At 55.1% G+C, this 15,128-nt stretch overlaps 1 protein-coding gene across 2 annotated transcripts; it reads left to right on the forward strand.

The window, feature by feature from the left end:
- The first annotated feature begins 2,975 nt into the window (after window positions 1-2,975).
- Window positions 2,976-14,994, forward strand: CAMKV (CaM kinase-like vesicle-associated). Of its 2 annotated transcripts, none has more exons than XM_008571546.1 (11): window positions 2,976-3,173; window positions 10,603-10,711; window positions 10,828-10,959; window positions 11,132-11,206; window positions 11,421-11,559; window positions 11,700-11,820; window positions 11,976-12,051; window positions 12,142-12,278; window positions 12,443-12,521; window positions 12,728-12,815; window positions 13,113-14,994. In XM_008571546.1, exons 2-11 carry the CDS (start codon window positions 10,617-10,619, stop codon window positions 13,662-13,664), a joined length of 1,494 nt encoding a protein of 497 aa, XP_008569768.1. In that variant the 5' UTR covers window positions 2,976-3,173; window positions 10,603-10,616; the 3' UTR covers window positions 13,665-14,994. The 2 variants fall into 2 exon arrangements, with proteins under 2 accessions (XP_008569768.1, XP_008569769.1); XM_008571547.1 differs by lacking the exon at window positions 2,976-3,173 and adding an exon at window positions 8,388-8,521.
- The last annotated feature ends 134 nt before the right edge of the window (window positions 14,995-15,128 follow it).

Genomic DNA, 15,128 nt, shown 5'->3' on the forward strand with positions numbered 1-15,128 from the left:
GGGGTGGGGGGTTTGGGGGGGAGGGCAGCCCCTTCCCCTAGCTCCAGAGGGAAAGACTGCTTGCTCTCCCCCATTTGGGGCCCTCTTCTGGGGACTGAGCCAGTGACATGGACAACAGCCAAGCAGTTCCAAAGATGGCTGGAGGCCTGGGGTGTTGACCCCAAGAGATGATCCCTGTCAGAGTCTGGGCTTCTTGGAGGAGCTGGCCTAGTAATACAGGTATCTCCTAAAGTCTGAACCTTGGTGGGAGCTCAGTGCTGGATTAGCAGGAACTTCTGTTGACCAGCCAGAGTATAAGGGCATGGGAGTGCTGGCCTTTGGTACCCTGGGGCAGGGAGCTGGGGGGTAGTCCTGGATCCTGGGTCAGGGGCACAACTGGAGCTGGGAGATAAGGCTATACCTGCTCTGTAGGTTCTGTGGATACTGAGGCTCATATCTTATACTGCCACTCTGACTTTCTAGCTTTGGTGGGAGCCTGAACTATAAATTTTGGGCTCCCTTCTCCTCCCTGGCCTCCCAATCCTGAGATGCCCCTACATGCAGGGTGGCCAGGGCACAGGCCTCCTCAGGAGAGCCCTCATAGAGGCTACTGGGCAATGCCAATGCCAAGTGCCTCTGCTCTTGTCCCAAATTCTGACCTATGCTGAAGGGCTTCCTGCCATCCCTCTAGCCAGTGGGATGGCTAGAAGCCATGTCTCTTGAGCCTGTCTGGCTCTGAATAGTGGGGGTAGGAACAGAGCTCAGTTTTGGCCCAGTTCATGCCCTGGAAGAGCTGAGAGTACGGCATTCAGCTGGTGTTACTACCCCCTGCCCAGTGGGCAGCTAGAGGTTGAAACCAAAACATTGAAGCTGGTCCTACCCTGCCTGTGCCTCCCTGCCTAGGGGCTGAGGGAAAAACCATGTTTCATCCCAGATCTGGGTTTTTGTCTTCATTTTGCCCTCCACATACAGCAAAGACCTGTCTACTCTCACACATCCCTGAAAGCAAGGGGCTGGCCTGGTGGAGAACCTGGAAACAGCCAATGATGTAGGGTCATCACAGACTCTGCCCGCCCCTGGGCATGGCCCGATCCCCTCCCATGTCCTTCTCTCACAGCTTGATTTAGCCTCCACAATCCTGAGACTTGTCAGGCAGGAAGGGGACTGGCAGCTCCAGGTACCGGCTACAGTGTCCACGCACACATGCCAGCAAGCATGCCTGGGTACACATGGAATGCAAACACACATGCCCCTGGTATCACTGCATACACTGTGTTGTTACCATCTCCCTCGGCATAAGAGAGTACAGACACATATACACGTGTGCACACACACCCTGCCACGTGCTCTCACCCACATGCACATAGTGTGCACAGGACCAAGAAGAGATGGAGTACTGCCAGCAGCAGGCAGGGCTCTAGGAAACCACCCCTACCATTGCCTATAAATCTCGATTCCAGTTTCTCCTTGGTCCCCATGCCTGGATAGCCATGACCCTCAGGAAAGACAGAAAGTAGGTGTGTGACATGTATGGGGTCAGCAAGCTATGTCCTGGCCACACTATACAACTCAGAGACCCATTGCTTCAAGGATAGTGGACAGATGGCAGAAAGGACTGAGTGCCATGCCATTCATTCATTCTGGAGACATTACATGAGCATACCGATATGAGAAATAGGCTCTGCCCTGCAGATGCCCAGCCTGCCAGGAGATCCCTACCCAGTGGTGGGGTTGGTGCCATGACTGAGACTACCCAGAGACCAGGAAGCCCAGAGGCAGCACCAGCCTGGACTGGAGGAGGTGACCCAAAGCCAGAGAAGAATGTGAAGGGCTCCTCAACACCCCTTTTGGAGAAAGATATTAAGGGGCCTTGTTTGAAGCAGTCATTTCCCAGGCTAGCCATCCAGTTCCAGCCCCAGCCCCAACTTCTTCACTTAGACAGCCCCTCCTGTCATCAGCCATGGGTAGCCATGCAGGGGAGCCTCACTCAACATTGCTGCGTGGTTGGGGATGACTACCCCCCCACCACCCCACTAGGACAGGGTCACAAGGCTCACTGGGAGGGGAGAGGTGGGATGGAGCTCAGATCCAGAAACTGAGAGGCGTTCAGATACTGGCCTCGGTATAGTCCTCAGGGTTGGTGAGGGGAGCAAGGCAGGCATTGGGTCCATGTGCTTCACTGACAAAGGACAGAGAAATGGCCAAGAACTACCCTCAAAGCTTCTTCCTAGCAATTCTGAACTTCCTCCCTCCAGTCAGGGCCCAGATCTGGTGGGGCACCTTGGCGCTACAGTTCTGTCTTCATATCCCAGCCCAGGCTACCTAGGGTGATCCTACTCATGAGGTGTTTGAGAGTAATTAGACTGGGAAGAGTCCATACCATGTCACATGTGACTTTTATAGTGTGGGAAATTTGGTGCCACACAGGAGGGGGCATACTGGGCCAGCCACCCTGGCTGAGACATGGTTGGGAAAGACTTTGGCCTTGCAGAAGTTGGGGGTAAATGGGATAGGAAGCTCTGCCACCAGGGTTTGGGGCCCTCACCGTGTTAACCCTGACCACTTACAGAAACACACCCCTGTGTATTTACTGCTCCTAGCTAGAGGATGCAGTCTGTAGGGCAGCCTGTTCTAGCAACTGCCCACATTGTTCCTGTACGTGGGTCCCTGCCCCTTGGGTCAGGTTTGGTGAGATGGGCAGAGCCCTAGTCCCTCGAGACTACTGCTTGCCAAGACTCCTGTGCAGCTCCAGGACTCAGGCGTTTGTCCAACTACCCACTCCCTATCCCCTACATCAGGCATAGGAAGACCCCCCTGGCTCCTGCAGCCGGGTCGGAAGTCCAAGGGCCTAAGGAAGCAGTTGAGAGCCAGGCTAAGGCCGGGCAGGCCAGTGCTCACCAGCCCCGCTGCCACTCCACATGAGCCCACCCTCGAGCGGGATTCCGGCCTCAGGCTCCGCCAGGGTGGGGCGGGGCGGGCTGGGAGGCCCCGCCCCCAGCCCGCCCCCGGCCCGGGGTGCGAATCCGAAGCCTGCGAGCGGCTGGCGATGCTGGAGGTTTGCGAGCCGAAGCGGCTGCATCTGGCGCCGCGTCTGCACCGCGTGCCCGGAGCGGATTCTGCCCGCCGCCCCCCGAGCCCTCGGCGCCCCGCTGAGCCCGCGATCGCTTCCTCCGTGTGACCGACTGACGCTGCAGGTGCGGACCGGGGTAGGGGGTTCCCGAACACACGTTGGGGGACCTTGGGGATTGTTTACCTGGCTTGAGGTTCGGGACGCAGAGTGCGCGGGGGCGCTGAGAGGGCTTAGCGTCCTGGCGGGGGCTGAGCGCGCGGGCTCTGCAGGTCCGGGGGGGGCGGCATGTGGGATCGTACTAAAGTTCCCCATTACCTCGGACAGCTCGGGGGTCCCGGGGAAGCCCCTGCGGCTCCGAATTGTGAGAACATTAACGCTCGAAGATTCGTGGTGCCCCATGAGGGCAGGGGCCGAGGGTTGAGCTGTCCCTCCCCGCTCACAGAGCCCCCTCCAGCCCCTCCCAACTGCCCCCGGACCCCCTCCCTACCGCTTAGCAGTCACTAATTTCCATGACAACGGAGAGTTCTTTATGGGCAACAACCCGGAGGGGGGCTGGGCGGGGCTGCCGCGGGGTGGGGGAGGAGGCTCCAAGCCCCTAGGTACCAGCAGCCCCCCAGCCAAGGTCCAGCTTCCAATCCTTCACGTGGAGTCTAGCCTGGGGTCCAGTGCACAGACCCACGTGCGCGGTGGGGGTGGGGGGCTCACATGTTCCTGCTGTGAGGTGCGGGGCTTGATGCTCACACGTGTGCCTCCCACATGTGTGTTGCTGTGCCAGCGGGGGCGAGCCAGCAGCACTGGGGAAGGGGATCAGGGTGACACTACGATGGGGAGCAGGGCCCCTGGCTGGGGGCGAGGGGCAGTGAGAGCGTCAGCTTCTGCCTTCTGCAGCTGGTACTATCTGGCAGAGACCCTGGGCTCTTGAGCCCCAAACCCTCAGTAGCTCTGCCAAATTGCTTTTGTCTGCAACTCCCAGACAGAGCCTGCTCCACCAGTTTCCTTCCTAGGGATCAGGGCCCTCTATCAATCACCAGCCCCTGTCCAGTCCCTGTCATGTGTCCCTTCACCCCCAGGCCCAGGCTTTGGGCCCCCAGAACCACCTTCAGAGACCTAGTGCCCTTCCCCCCTTCCCCCCTTCCCCTCAGAATTGATTTCTGCTAGCTCCAGCGACTTCTGGTCTTCAGTTTGCTCAGCTGGGAAACTGGTGTCCATTCTCCTCAGAGTCAGGCTAGTTCCCAGTATGGGGCAGAGGGTCTCTCTTCCTTTCTTTTACAGCATTTGGTGTGGGCCTCCAGGTGCCTTAGGCTGGCTGTTCACATATCTGCTGCTGGCCCTCCTCTCTAGCCCCATGACCTGGCCACTACTCACAGGGAGGTGGGCAGTCCTCTGCCCTTGGAGAAGGCCACAGAGTCCATGATCTCCATTCAGGGAAACTGAGGCATGTTTCTGGGTTGCTTGCTGTGCTGTTTGTTGCCTTCCTGACAGGATCCAGTGTGGGGGGTGGGGATGGCGGGGAGGGTAATAGAGGATTAAGTTGAGCTGTTAGAGGGCCCCTGGGGACCCAAGGCCTGGAGAGGACAGCAGATAGGGGGAGCTTGGCTGGGAGAGTCTAGGTACAACTGGGCCAGCTGAGAGGAAGGACTATAAAGGGAAGCAGCTGTGTCCCCAAGATTCATTTCCATCCCCCCATGTTTGTGCGTTTAACATATTGGACCTTCCTTACCTAAGCTGCCTTGATGACAAGGAAAGGGGCTGGGGAATTGTTCTGACTGGGGGGCTGCAATAGCTGGCCTCTTCCCCACCAAGAGGCCCCAAGAAGGTGGACTCATTTCAGCTCTGTCTCCCATGCCAAGTTCAGTGTATGTCTGGGAGACACAGGAAGGTTTAGTCTCAAAGGGGTTCAAAGCATGGCCATGGAGGCCTTAGGGCTCTACTGGGCACCCATAGGCCTCTTCAGAACCCCTGCCCAAGTCCACCTTCCTCCCCTTGTGCCTATGTCCCTTTTACTCTGTCTTCTCCTTGCTCCTTTTCCATCACAGGTTCTGCCTTTGTGTCTCTGTGTCTCTGCCCCTCTTTTTATTTTCTAAAGTCTCTTAGTCCCCTCACCTCTCCTTCCTTGATGGGGGCCAGGGTCACAGAACCCAGGGGGAAGGTGACAAGCCAAATTCTCCAGGAATTCTTGAAGGACCTGGCCAACACCTTTCCTCTCCACCTCCCCTTGTTTTAAAACTTCCATAACCATAGTAACCCTTTACTCTAGTGCCTTCCTCTACATTTCCCCTCCTCCACCCACAGGGAAGCAGGGCCTTTAGTAGAGTCTCCTTCAGGGGTTCCCAGGTGCCTGGGAAGGGCCAGCTGGCTCTCGGCTCTGCCTGCATGTTGAGGGCTGAACTTTCTGGAGGTAGCATTAGACAGCATGGGCACCCTCAAGACTGGAGAGACCCCCTATACACACTCCCTCATCAGATGGGGGAGAGTCAACTCCAGGAACCATTGACCATGATTTAGCTGGAGCCTGTGGCTCACCCACTGCAGCCCCTGTCCCATCCCCTGAAGCAGTTGGATAGTAGGCTAGAAGCTTGGCTGTGCCTCCTGATAGCAGACCGTGTAAGTGAGGTCTCTACCTCCCTTGGTCTTGTGGGTGAGGCCAGAGCTGTGAGCTAGGAAGGGCCTGGGCATGTCCACTGCAGCAGGAAACCTAGCCCTAGCCCCTCAGAGAGGAGAGCAGGGAAAAAAAGGGGGCGCTTACAGGCTGGTGTTCACAACTGCCACTAAATCAGGAGGTGTTGCCTACAATTGTTGCCAGGCAGCTAGAGGCCTCCTGGGCCCCTCCTGGCCTCCCTAGATTTACTGCAAGCTCTGGAGCCACACCTGGCAGTGGACTGGGGCAACAAGAAACACCTGTTTATGGCTATGAAAAGTGGGGCCTGAACCAGGCTGACCCCAGTGGAAGAGGGGACAGGACCCCAACATGGGGTCTTTGGGCCTCTTGGCTTCTGTCCTACTTGGGCTTTCCCTGGGTCAGACTTGCCTTAAGATGCAGTAGGGCCCCTAAGGGACCCTTTATTACTAGGCCACCAACAGACAGAGGCTCCCTCAGGGTTGCCTGAGGCTCAATTCCCTAAGCCCAGCGGTCAGGCCCCAAGAGCAGCAGTAACTGTTGGGTGCTTGGTCCTCAGGCCCCCTGAGAGCCAGCTGGAGGGCAGTGGCAGTGCCAGGCTCTGCACTCCCCCCAAGGTCCCATTGGGCAGCCCCCAGTGCACACGTTCTGTTCCTCTGCAGAGAGTGGAGAGAGCCATGTCTTCAGGAAACAGGCTGCTGTGGGGCTTCTATGCTCTTCCATGGCCCAATGTGAATCTGAAGTAGAGCCCAGGTCCTGTATTTCTGGGAGGAAAGCTCCCCACTGTTGGGTGTTGAGTCAGGGCCATGAGGTCAGAAATGCAAACCCCTTTCTGCCTGGCCTCCCACCATTCTTAGAGCTGTCCTGTGACAGCTTCGGGGGCAGGGTTTCCTTTGTTGCAGGCAGGTGCCAGGGGCTGGGTGAACATACCCGCAGCCTCCCAGGGAGCAGCCATGGGTAGCAGATGGTGGAGTGGAGTGGGTGGGGGTGGAGAGGGTCAAGGTGCTAATTGGAAAGCAGGGCCTCCCTTTCTCCTCTCTTCACCCTAGGGCTAGGGGCCCAGGTGCGTGTAGTGAGACTGGTGAGGAGGGGTAGCGACTGGCTGATAATTAGGGCGGCCATAGTAGGGGACAGGGGAGGAAGATCTGTCCTCATCCAGACTTGAGGCCTGCAGAACATGGCTCTAGGCTGATGTTACTGTGAGCAGAGGCCCAGCTTTCTCTGGTGGAGACAGACCCTAAGAGCATCCCTAGGCTCCTGTGGGCATGAATGCGTATGCATAGCCGAAAGCTGGGGGCCAGGATCAGGGACATACACACACAAAACCTCCCACCCACACCAGCAGAGCCGGGAGCTGTTGGGGGGGCGGGGCTTGGGGAGACGGTTGTGGAAGTTACTCAAAGAAAGGCCATTTTGTGTCTGGCCTTGGAGCATCAGGATTGTTTTAGACAATTTGTTGCACAAACAACCTTATGATGTCAGAAATCACAGTGAAAGAAGAGATTCAGCCCTGGCCTGAGCACCTCGCTCACGTGGAGGCTGCTCCACAGGGAAGCCAAGGTGGGCAGTGCCCTTGCCAGTGCTTGTACTTCCTGCCACTGAGTGGACACAATTGAGCTGGCGAGTCACCTGTTGTTGGACATTTAAGTAGTTGCTGATTTTTTTTTTTTTTAAATGTTATAAATAACTCTGCTGTGACAAATAGGATTCTGATGGGAGGCTTTGGGGGAAGGGCATTCCTGCCAGAAGGAATGGTGTAAGCAAAGCAACAGAGCTGGGACACAGGTCCCTCCCAGCCCTCATGGGAGACCTGCAGGCTGAGGTACCACCCTCCTGTCTAGTACATGGCCCTCAGATTCCAGCCTGGGAGGAGAAACGCTGTACATTAGGGTCAGTGAGAGGACTGATGCAGGCCCCCTCCCGCAGATGTTATGGTGTGGAGATGGGTGGCTGTGCCTCTGCTCTCAACTGTGTGAATGGGATTCCAGCCACATGCTCCTCCCCAGAAGAGTAGGAGCAGGGCTGTGGCCATGGTGGCAAAGACACTCAGTCAACGACGATCTTCAAAGCCTCTCTTGTTTGCCACTGCGGTGCCTCACAAGATGGCTTAAGCCCTGGCTTGAATTGCGCTAATGAAATGCGTTTGTGTTCTCTGGGCCCAAGCAACCCAGATGAGGGAATGATGAAATTTGTTCCCCAATGCTAAAAGCAAATTTGAGGGAGAACTTCTGGGGCTGTGACCCTGGGGAGTGGGTGGCTGGCCTCTGCCTGGGAGGAAGCAAGTAGCAGCTAGTGCTGGCCATGGGGCTGGTCTGGGTCCTGGTCTTTGACCCCGGCTGGCAGAGTCCCTCTTATGAAGCTGCCTTCTCTGGGGCTGGCTTCCTCCTTTCTCCACTACCCTGAGGCTGTGAGCTTCTTCAGGTAGGGGAGCATCTAGGTACCCAAGGCTCCAGCCCAGGCCCTACACAGAGCAAGTGCTAATTGATATGGAGGTACAACATGCACAGTCAGCAGAGGCACAGCAGTTTCAGTGCAACCTCAGTGCAGAGCTTTTTTTTCCTTTTTTTTTTTTTTGTCTTTTTTACTGACTGGTAACGGGATCGCAACCCTCGGTGTCGCACCCGTACCAGGGACCGTCAACGGGATCGCAACCCTCGGTGTTGCGCCTGCACTGTGCTCAGCCAGTGAGCGGGAACCGGTCTCCATATGGGATCCGAACCCTCAACAGGAGCACCGCCACGCTCTCAAGCGGCGCACTCTCCATTGCGCCACCAGGCCGGCCCAACCTCAGTGCAGAGCTTGCTGTAGCCCCAGTGTCACACGACCAGGCATTATGGAGCAGACTCTGGGGTCAGGTCTGTAAAAGTCTAGACATAGTCACCAACTCCCCTACCTCTGAGCAAGGGCTGTAAGCGCCTTTCCCTTTGGGTGCTGGAACCAGCCCACCCAGCACTGCAGATGAGGATTGGGCTGTAACTGGGAGGGTTGCAGACCATGGGGCATCATTCCCCAGGTGCAAAGAGTGCCTGGAACCCACTGAGCCAGCTATATCTGGTTGGGGACCTTTGCTCACTTAGACCTGACAGCCCAGGTCCTCTGTGGCCCCAGCAGCGATGCACTAGGCAAGCTTGTCTTGATCTTCCTGACCATTACTCCTGCATGCTTCCTGGCATATCCTTCCCCTCTAAGGCCCAGCTCAAATGCCGCTTCTTCCTCAAAGCTTTTCCTGCCTCTCCACCCTCTGAGGAACCCCCTAAGCATTGTGCCTGAATGCAATATTTACTGAATTCATCAAAATAATCATAGTAAAAATTCTAACAGAAAATTAGTAAACAAAAGATATAAATCTGTCCCTTTGACATCCAGTTCTTTGCTCCAAAGAGAACTCATTTCATCCGGTGTCCTTCAGAAACGAGTTTGTGAGTGTAAACCAGTATATAAACTTTAAAAAATTTATCCAAGGGACTGGCTTATTAGCTCACTTGGTTACAGCATGATGTTGACAACACCAAGGTCAAGGGCTCAGATCCCCTTACCAGCCAACCACCAATAACAAAAACAAAAAATTTACCCAAATAGCAGCACTGGAGGGGGGTGAGGGAGGAGGGAGGGGGGTTTCGGTAATGGGCCACAATAATCAACCTCATTGTATATTGACAAAATAAAATTAAGAGAAAAAAAAAACAACAAATAGCAGCACCATCTACCTACCATTCTATTCCTTGCTTTTTCACTTAACAACTGCCCTACAGCAACCACTTTATTCTTTTTAATAGCCACCAAATATTCCTTGGAATACTTGTATAGATGGCCCTAGTTTTATTAACATTTTTATATGACAAAAATCTAGGAATGAGACCAAAGTTTGTATGCACTTTTTTTTTTTTGTACAGTTGGTCTGTGTGGAGGTCGGAACTCTTGAACTTGGTGTATGTATATTTTTACAAATTATTGTAAAGCAAACACCTGTGTAACTATCACTCAGGGTCACAAAAAGGCCCTCCAGAATCCCCTCTATGTGTCCTGACTCAATCACATCCCCTCCCCCTTTCTCTTAGAAGGAACCATTATCTCTCTGTGCTTATTTCCTAGCTTTTCTTTATAGTTCTACTACTATGCTTGTATCACTAAACAGTACAGGTTAGTTCGGCCTGTTTTTGAACTCTTTATCAATAGAATCATACTATTTGTATTCTTTTGTGTTTTTTTCACTCAACACTGTGTTTGTAAGATTCACCACATGGCTGGGTATAGCTGTGGCTCCTTCATTTCCATTGCTGTATGAGATACCACAATATATCCTGCTGGTGGTAGATATTTGGGCTGTTTCCAGTTTTGGGTCATTATATGAATATGGGCACTATGAGCATTCCTGTACAAGTGTCCTGATACATAAATGCATGGATTTCTGTAAGGCATATATTTAGGAGTGCAATTGTTGGTTCATAGGCTATGTTTATTTGACTTTAGTGGTTTTACCAAACTGTATTCCAAAGGGGAGAGTTGCCCTCTACCAGCAGTACTCATGTTCTTCACATCTTTGCCAACACTTGGTATCTCCATACCTTCAGAGGTAACTATCTGGTAGATGGATGGTGATAGCCCCCTTCATCTGAGAAATAGCTGAAATTTAAAGAAATTACTTGATAAGTCTTTTTTTGAGTGTATAAAATGCAAAACCATTTGTTGATATGTCAGTGTGACACATTTTTCATAGGTGGGAGCTATTGTAGTTCAGGCAGCCAAACTGAGTGGCTGGATGTATGGCCAGAAAAGCAAGGGTAGGATCAGAGCCGGCCTAACCTCTAGTCCCTCCTGGTGCAGTCTCTGCCCCTGGCTTGGCCTGAGCCAGCCTGGGGTTTCCTAAAGGCAGCGCCTGTGCTATGGGGAGAACTGGGGAGTGGTACAGCTGAGCCAGACCCCATCCTGCCTGCAGCTTAGAGCCTGGCAATGCCGTTTGGGTGTGTAACTCTGGGCGACAAGAAGAACTATAACCAGCCATCGGAGGTGACTGACAGATATGATTTGGGACAGGTCATCAAGACGTGAGTGTTGGGCAACGGTGGGTGGGTGGGCAGGTGGGCACTAAGGGCTGGGGGAGGGGGAGCAGAGTGCAGCCCATTATAAGGCCAGGGCTGAGTGGGGTGCCTGTCGGCTATAGTGAGGAGTTCTGTGAAATCTTCCGGGCCAAGGACAAGACAACAGGCAAGCTGCACACCTGCAAGAAGTTCCAGAAGCGGGATGGCCGCAAGGTGCGGAAGGCAGCCAAGAACGAGATAGGCATCCTCAAGATGTGAGTGTGAGGCCTGGGGGCAGGGTGGGGTAGCAGGGAAGGGCTTAGAGGGCACGTAGCCTCATGCAGTACCAGCCTCTGGCCAATTAGTCTTCTGTGGCCACTGTAGTGACAAGAGCCTCTCCAAGGGGTTCACCCAGCCCTAAGTACTGGTTCTTCTCTCTAACACCAGGGTAAAGCATCCCAATATCCTGCAACTGGTCGATGTGTTTGTGACCCGCAAAGAGTACTTCATCTTCCTGGAGCTGTGAGTGTGGGTCTGGGGTCCCAGGATTCCCCAGTCCCCAGGGCCTTCACCTTTCCGACCCTCTGCATCTAAGGAAAGTCCCCTTTCTGGACCCTTAGGGTTCCAGGTCCCTGTGCCTTGCCCAGCCAGCTGCCTGGTGCAGGCAGCCTGCCCAAGTACTCTTGCCCTACCCCCGATCCTGCCCACGCCGGGCTCAGGGGCTGGTGTCCCTCAGGGCCACGGGGAGGGAGGTGTTTGACTGGATCCTGGACCAGGGCTACTACTCGGAGCGAGACACGAGCAACGTGGTGCGGCAGGTCCTGGAGGCTGTGGCCTACTTGCACTCACTCAAGATTGTGCACAGGAACCTCAAGGTGAGGCCAGGGCGAGAGTCAAAGAGTCAATTGGCAACTGGGCTGGGGCTGGAGTGGGCAGCAGCTTAGGGCCTTGGTCCAGCCTCTGAGGCACTCATGGTGTCTTCTGCTCACCCACATACTATTCCTGGCTGGAGCAGCTGGAGAACCTGGTGTACTACAACCGGCTGAAGAATTCAAAGATCGTCATCAGTGACTTCCACCTGGCTAAGCTAGAGAATGGCCTCATCAAGGAGCCCTGTGGGACCCCTGAGTATCTGGGCAAGCAGGGGGTGGGGCAGCGATGGGGTTGGGGGCAGTCTTTAGGGAGTCGCCCTGGGTAGGGGGAAGAAGTCTCCATCCCAGGAAGTGGGTGTGGATGGTACCAAACCTGGCCAGGCCTGATACTGACCAGCAGATGGACACTGTGTTTGTAGCCCCAGAAGTGGTAGGCCGGCAGCGGTATGGACGCCCTGTGGACTGCTGGGCCATTGGAGTCATCATGTACATCCTGTGAGTAGATGGGCAGATGAGCAGGCTTGCAACCTGGTGGGGTGGGGGTCTGTGTCTGTGGCCTTCCTGGGTGACCCTGCCCCCATGCAGGCTTTCAGGCAACCCACCCTTCTATGAGGAGGTGGAAGAAGACGACTATGAGAACCATGATAAGAATCTCTTCCGCAAGATCCTGGCTGGTGACTATGAGTTTGACTCTCCTTACTGGGATGATATTTCACAGGCAGGTGAGGAGGTGCCCGGCACATAGGTAGAGTGCAGGGCAGTGGGGAGAGGGGTGCTGCTCTCAGCTTCTTCTGCCTGATTTTGCCCTTGCCCCCCAGCCCATTCATCACCTCTAGACAGTGAGTTGGGATGCCCATGCCTAGTCCCTCCCTGTCTTTATCCCTAGCCAAAGACCTGGTCACAAGGCTGATGGAAGTGGAGCAAGACCAGCGGATCACAGCAGAAGAGGCCATCTCTCATGAGTGGTGAGCAGAGCCCAGGGGAGAGGCCAGGATTCCCTTGACCTGTGTGCCCCTCACACTTAGTAGCCCCCATCCTTGAGTCCTTGAGTGTCTGGAGGCAAGGCTAGAGGCTCTGCCTATTAGTCCCTGAATCTCACAGGGAAGGGTTGGGCAGACTTTCTACAAAGGCCCATACCCCTCAGATCCAGATGCACATGTACCCTTTTCAGGATTTCTGGCAATGCTGCTTCCGATAAGAATATCAAGGATGGTGTCTGTGCCCAGATTGAAAAGAACTTTGCCAGGGCCAAGTGGAAGGTAAGGCTTGATGGCTTCCCTTTCTTAGCCCGATCCCAAGTTCTTTTTCTGGCACCCAAAGTTTCTTGCCTGCACCACACCCCTGAAGTCATACACAAGCTTTTCTCAGGCCATCAGGTGATCAGGTGTGGCTGTAGCCACTATCATTACCTTAAGCAGGAGTGCTGAGCAGCTGGGTCCCTGGCCCTGGGGTGATCAGAGGCAGTCAGGGCCACTATGGATGTGGCTGTATTTGGCCATTGCAAAGGAATGGATTCAGCAAGACTTACCCTGAGCCTTTCTCCACTGTTCTTTCAGAAGGCTGTCCGAGTGACAACCCTCATGAAACGGCTCCGGGCGCCAGAGCAGTCCAGCACAGCTGCAGCCCAGTCTGCCTCAGCCACAGACGTTGCCACCCCTGGGGCTGCAGGTGGAGCCACAGCTGTAGCTGCCCCAGCCACAGAGGGTGATGCTGCTCATGCTGCAAAGAGTGATAATGTGGCCTCTGCAGACCGTAGTGCCACCCCAGCCACCGATGGCAGTGTCACCCCAGCCACCGATGGCAGTGCCACTCCAGCCACTGATGGGAGCATTACCCCAGCCACCGATGGGAGCGTCACTCCGGCCACTGACAGGAGTGCTACTCCAGCCACTGATGGGAGAGCCACACCAGCCACAGAAGAGAGCACTGTGCTCACCACCCAAAGCAGTGCCACACCAGCCGCCAATGTAGCTGTCATTCCTGAACCGGCTGTGGCACAGCCGGACAGCACAGCCCCAGAGGGCACTACAGGCCAGGTTCCACCCTCTAGTAAAGGAGAAGAGGCTGCTGGCTATGCCCAGGAGTCTCAGAGGGAGGAGATCAGCTGAGTAGGCAGCCTGGTGGGGTGGGCGGGGGACGGGCAGGAGGGTGGGAGAGTGGATGAGGGGCTTCTCACTGTACATAGAGTCACTGGCATGATGCCCTCGCTCCCCCACACACCCACATCCCAGTGGGGCATACCTGGGGGCCACGGGAGAGTAGTCTTGTCTCCTGCGTGTATGTGCGTGAATGGTGGGCAGGCCAGAGGCAGGGCCGGCCCCAGCCCCTGCATGGATTTCTTGTGGCTTTTCTGTCTTGCTAGCTTCACCAGTTTCTGTTCCTTGTGGGATGCTGCTCTAGGGATACTCAGGGGGTCCCTGCTCTCCTTCCCTTTTCCTTCTTGCTTCACCATTTCCCCGGGCAGGTCTTGCAGGTCCCATACTCTCCCAGGCCCTAAACTTGGGTGGCCTTGCCCTGAGAGCTGGTCCTCCAGCGAGGCCCTGTCAGCGGTCTTAGGCTCCTGCACTTGAAGATGTGTGCCTGTGGTGGGTGGGCTGCTCTAGGAGTGGAACACAGGCTGGTCTAGAGGATGTACAAATCTAGGGCAGTATTAAGTCAAGACTGGTCACATGGCTGGGGGCATTGCTTGCTAGCTGTGGGGGTCCTCAAGAAGAGGAAGAGAATGAATAGGAAAGTAGACATTTCCACCTTTGTCCCTGGGAAGTCCCTCCTAAGACCGTCATGTTATTTCCTGCCCTCCTGATTCCCACAGTGTGTTGCCCTGTACGTTGAAACTTATGAACCTCAAAGGGAAAGGAGGAGCAATTAGGATGTGGCAATGAGACTTGGGAGGGCAGAGTAGAGACCCAGCATCCAGTGCTCCAGCCTAGCTGGGTCCTTACCCTGGGCCAAACAGGGAGGGCTGCTATCCTTTTGCTCTTCCTATATGACCACCTCCCACAGGCTTAGTCCATAAGTTCTCTCCATTCCAGGAGGCCTGCAGCACGGCAGTACCCCATAGTCTGATTGAGGATTTGCCCTTCATAGGGGTAGATTTTGTATTCCCAGTTCAACAACAAAATGGAGAGGAACTCCCTCTATTTCTACAGCTTACTTCTATCAGAGGCCCAGGTGCCTCTGAGCCACATTGAGTTGCTTTTGCTGGGATGAGGAAGTAGGATAAGACTCCCCAGTTCCCTGAGGGAGGCTCCTGACAGGCACCCTTTGTCAGACCCCACCACAGCCTGGACAGGCAGCCATACTGGTCCTCGCCCTTGCTCAGCACTTCGTGGTGGTCCTGCCCTTCTCCCTGCATGCCTGTGGGTCTGCTCTGGTATGTGAAGGTTGGTGGGCTGTGTGCCTGCTGAACCTGGCAAATAAACGTCACCCTGCAAAGCCTCTGGCTACCCTCTTGCTTTTGCTTCCTCTGTCCTACCAGGGAGAAGCCCCTGGAAGGCAGGGGGGAGGGGAGAGGCTGGGAGCAGGTTCACAAGTAATGGCTGGTGCTCAGTGCCCTGTGGATTTCTTGGGCT

This window comes from Galeopterus variegatus, unplaced genomic scaffold (genome assembly GCF_000696425.1).
Source record: "Galeopterus variegatus unplaced genomic scaffold, G_variegatus-3.0.2 Scaffold701, whole genome shotgun sequence".
NCBI lineage: Eukaryota > Metazoa > Chordata > Mammalia > Dermoptera > Cynocephalidae > Galeopterus > Galeopterus variegatus.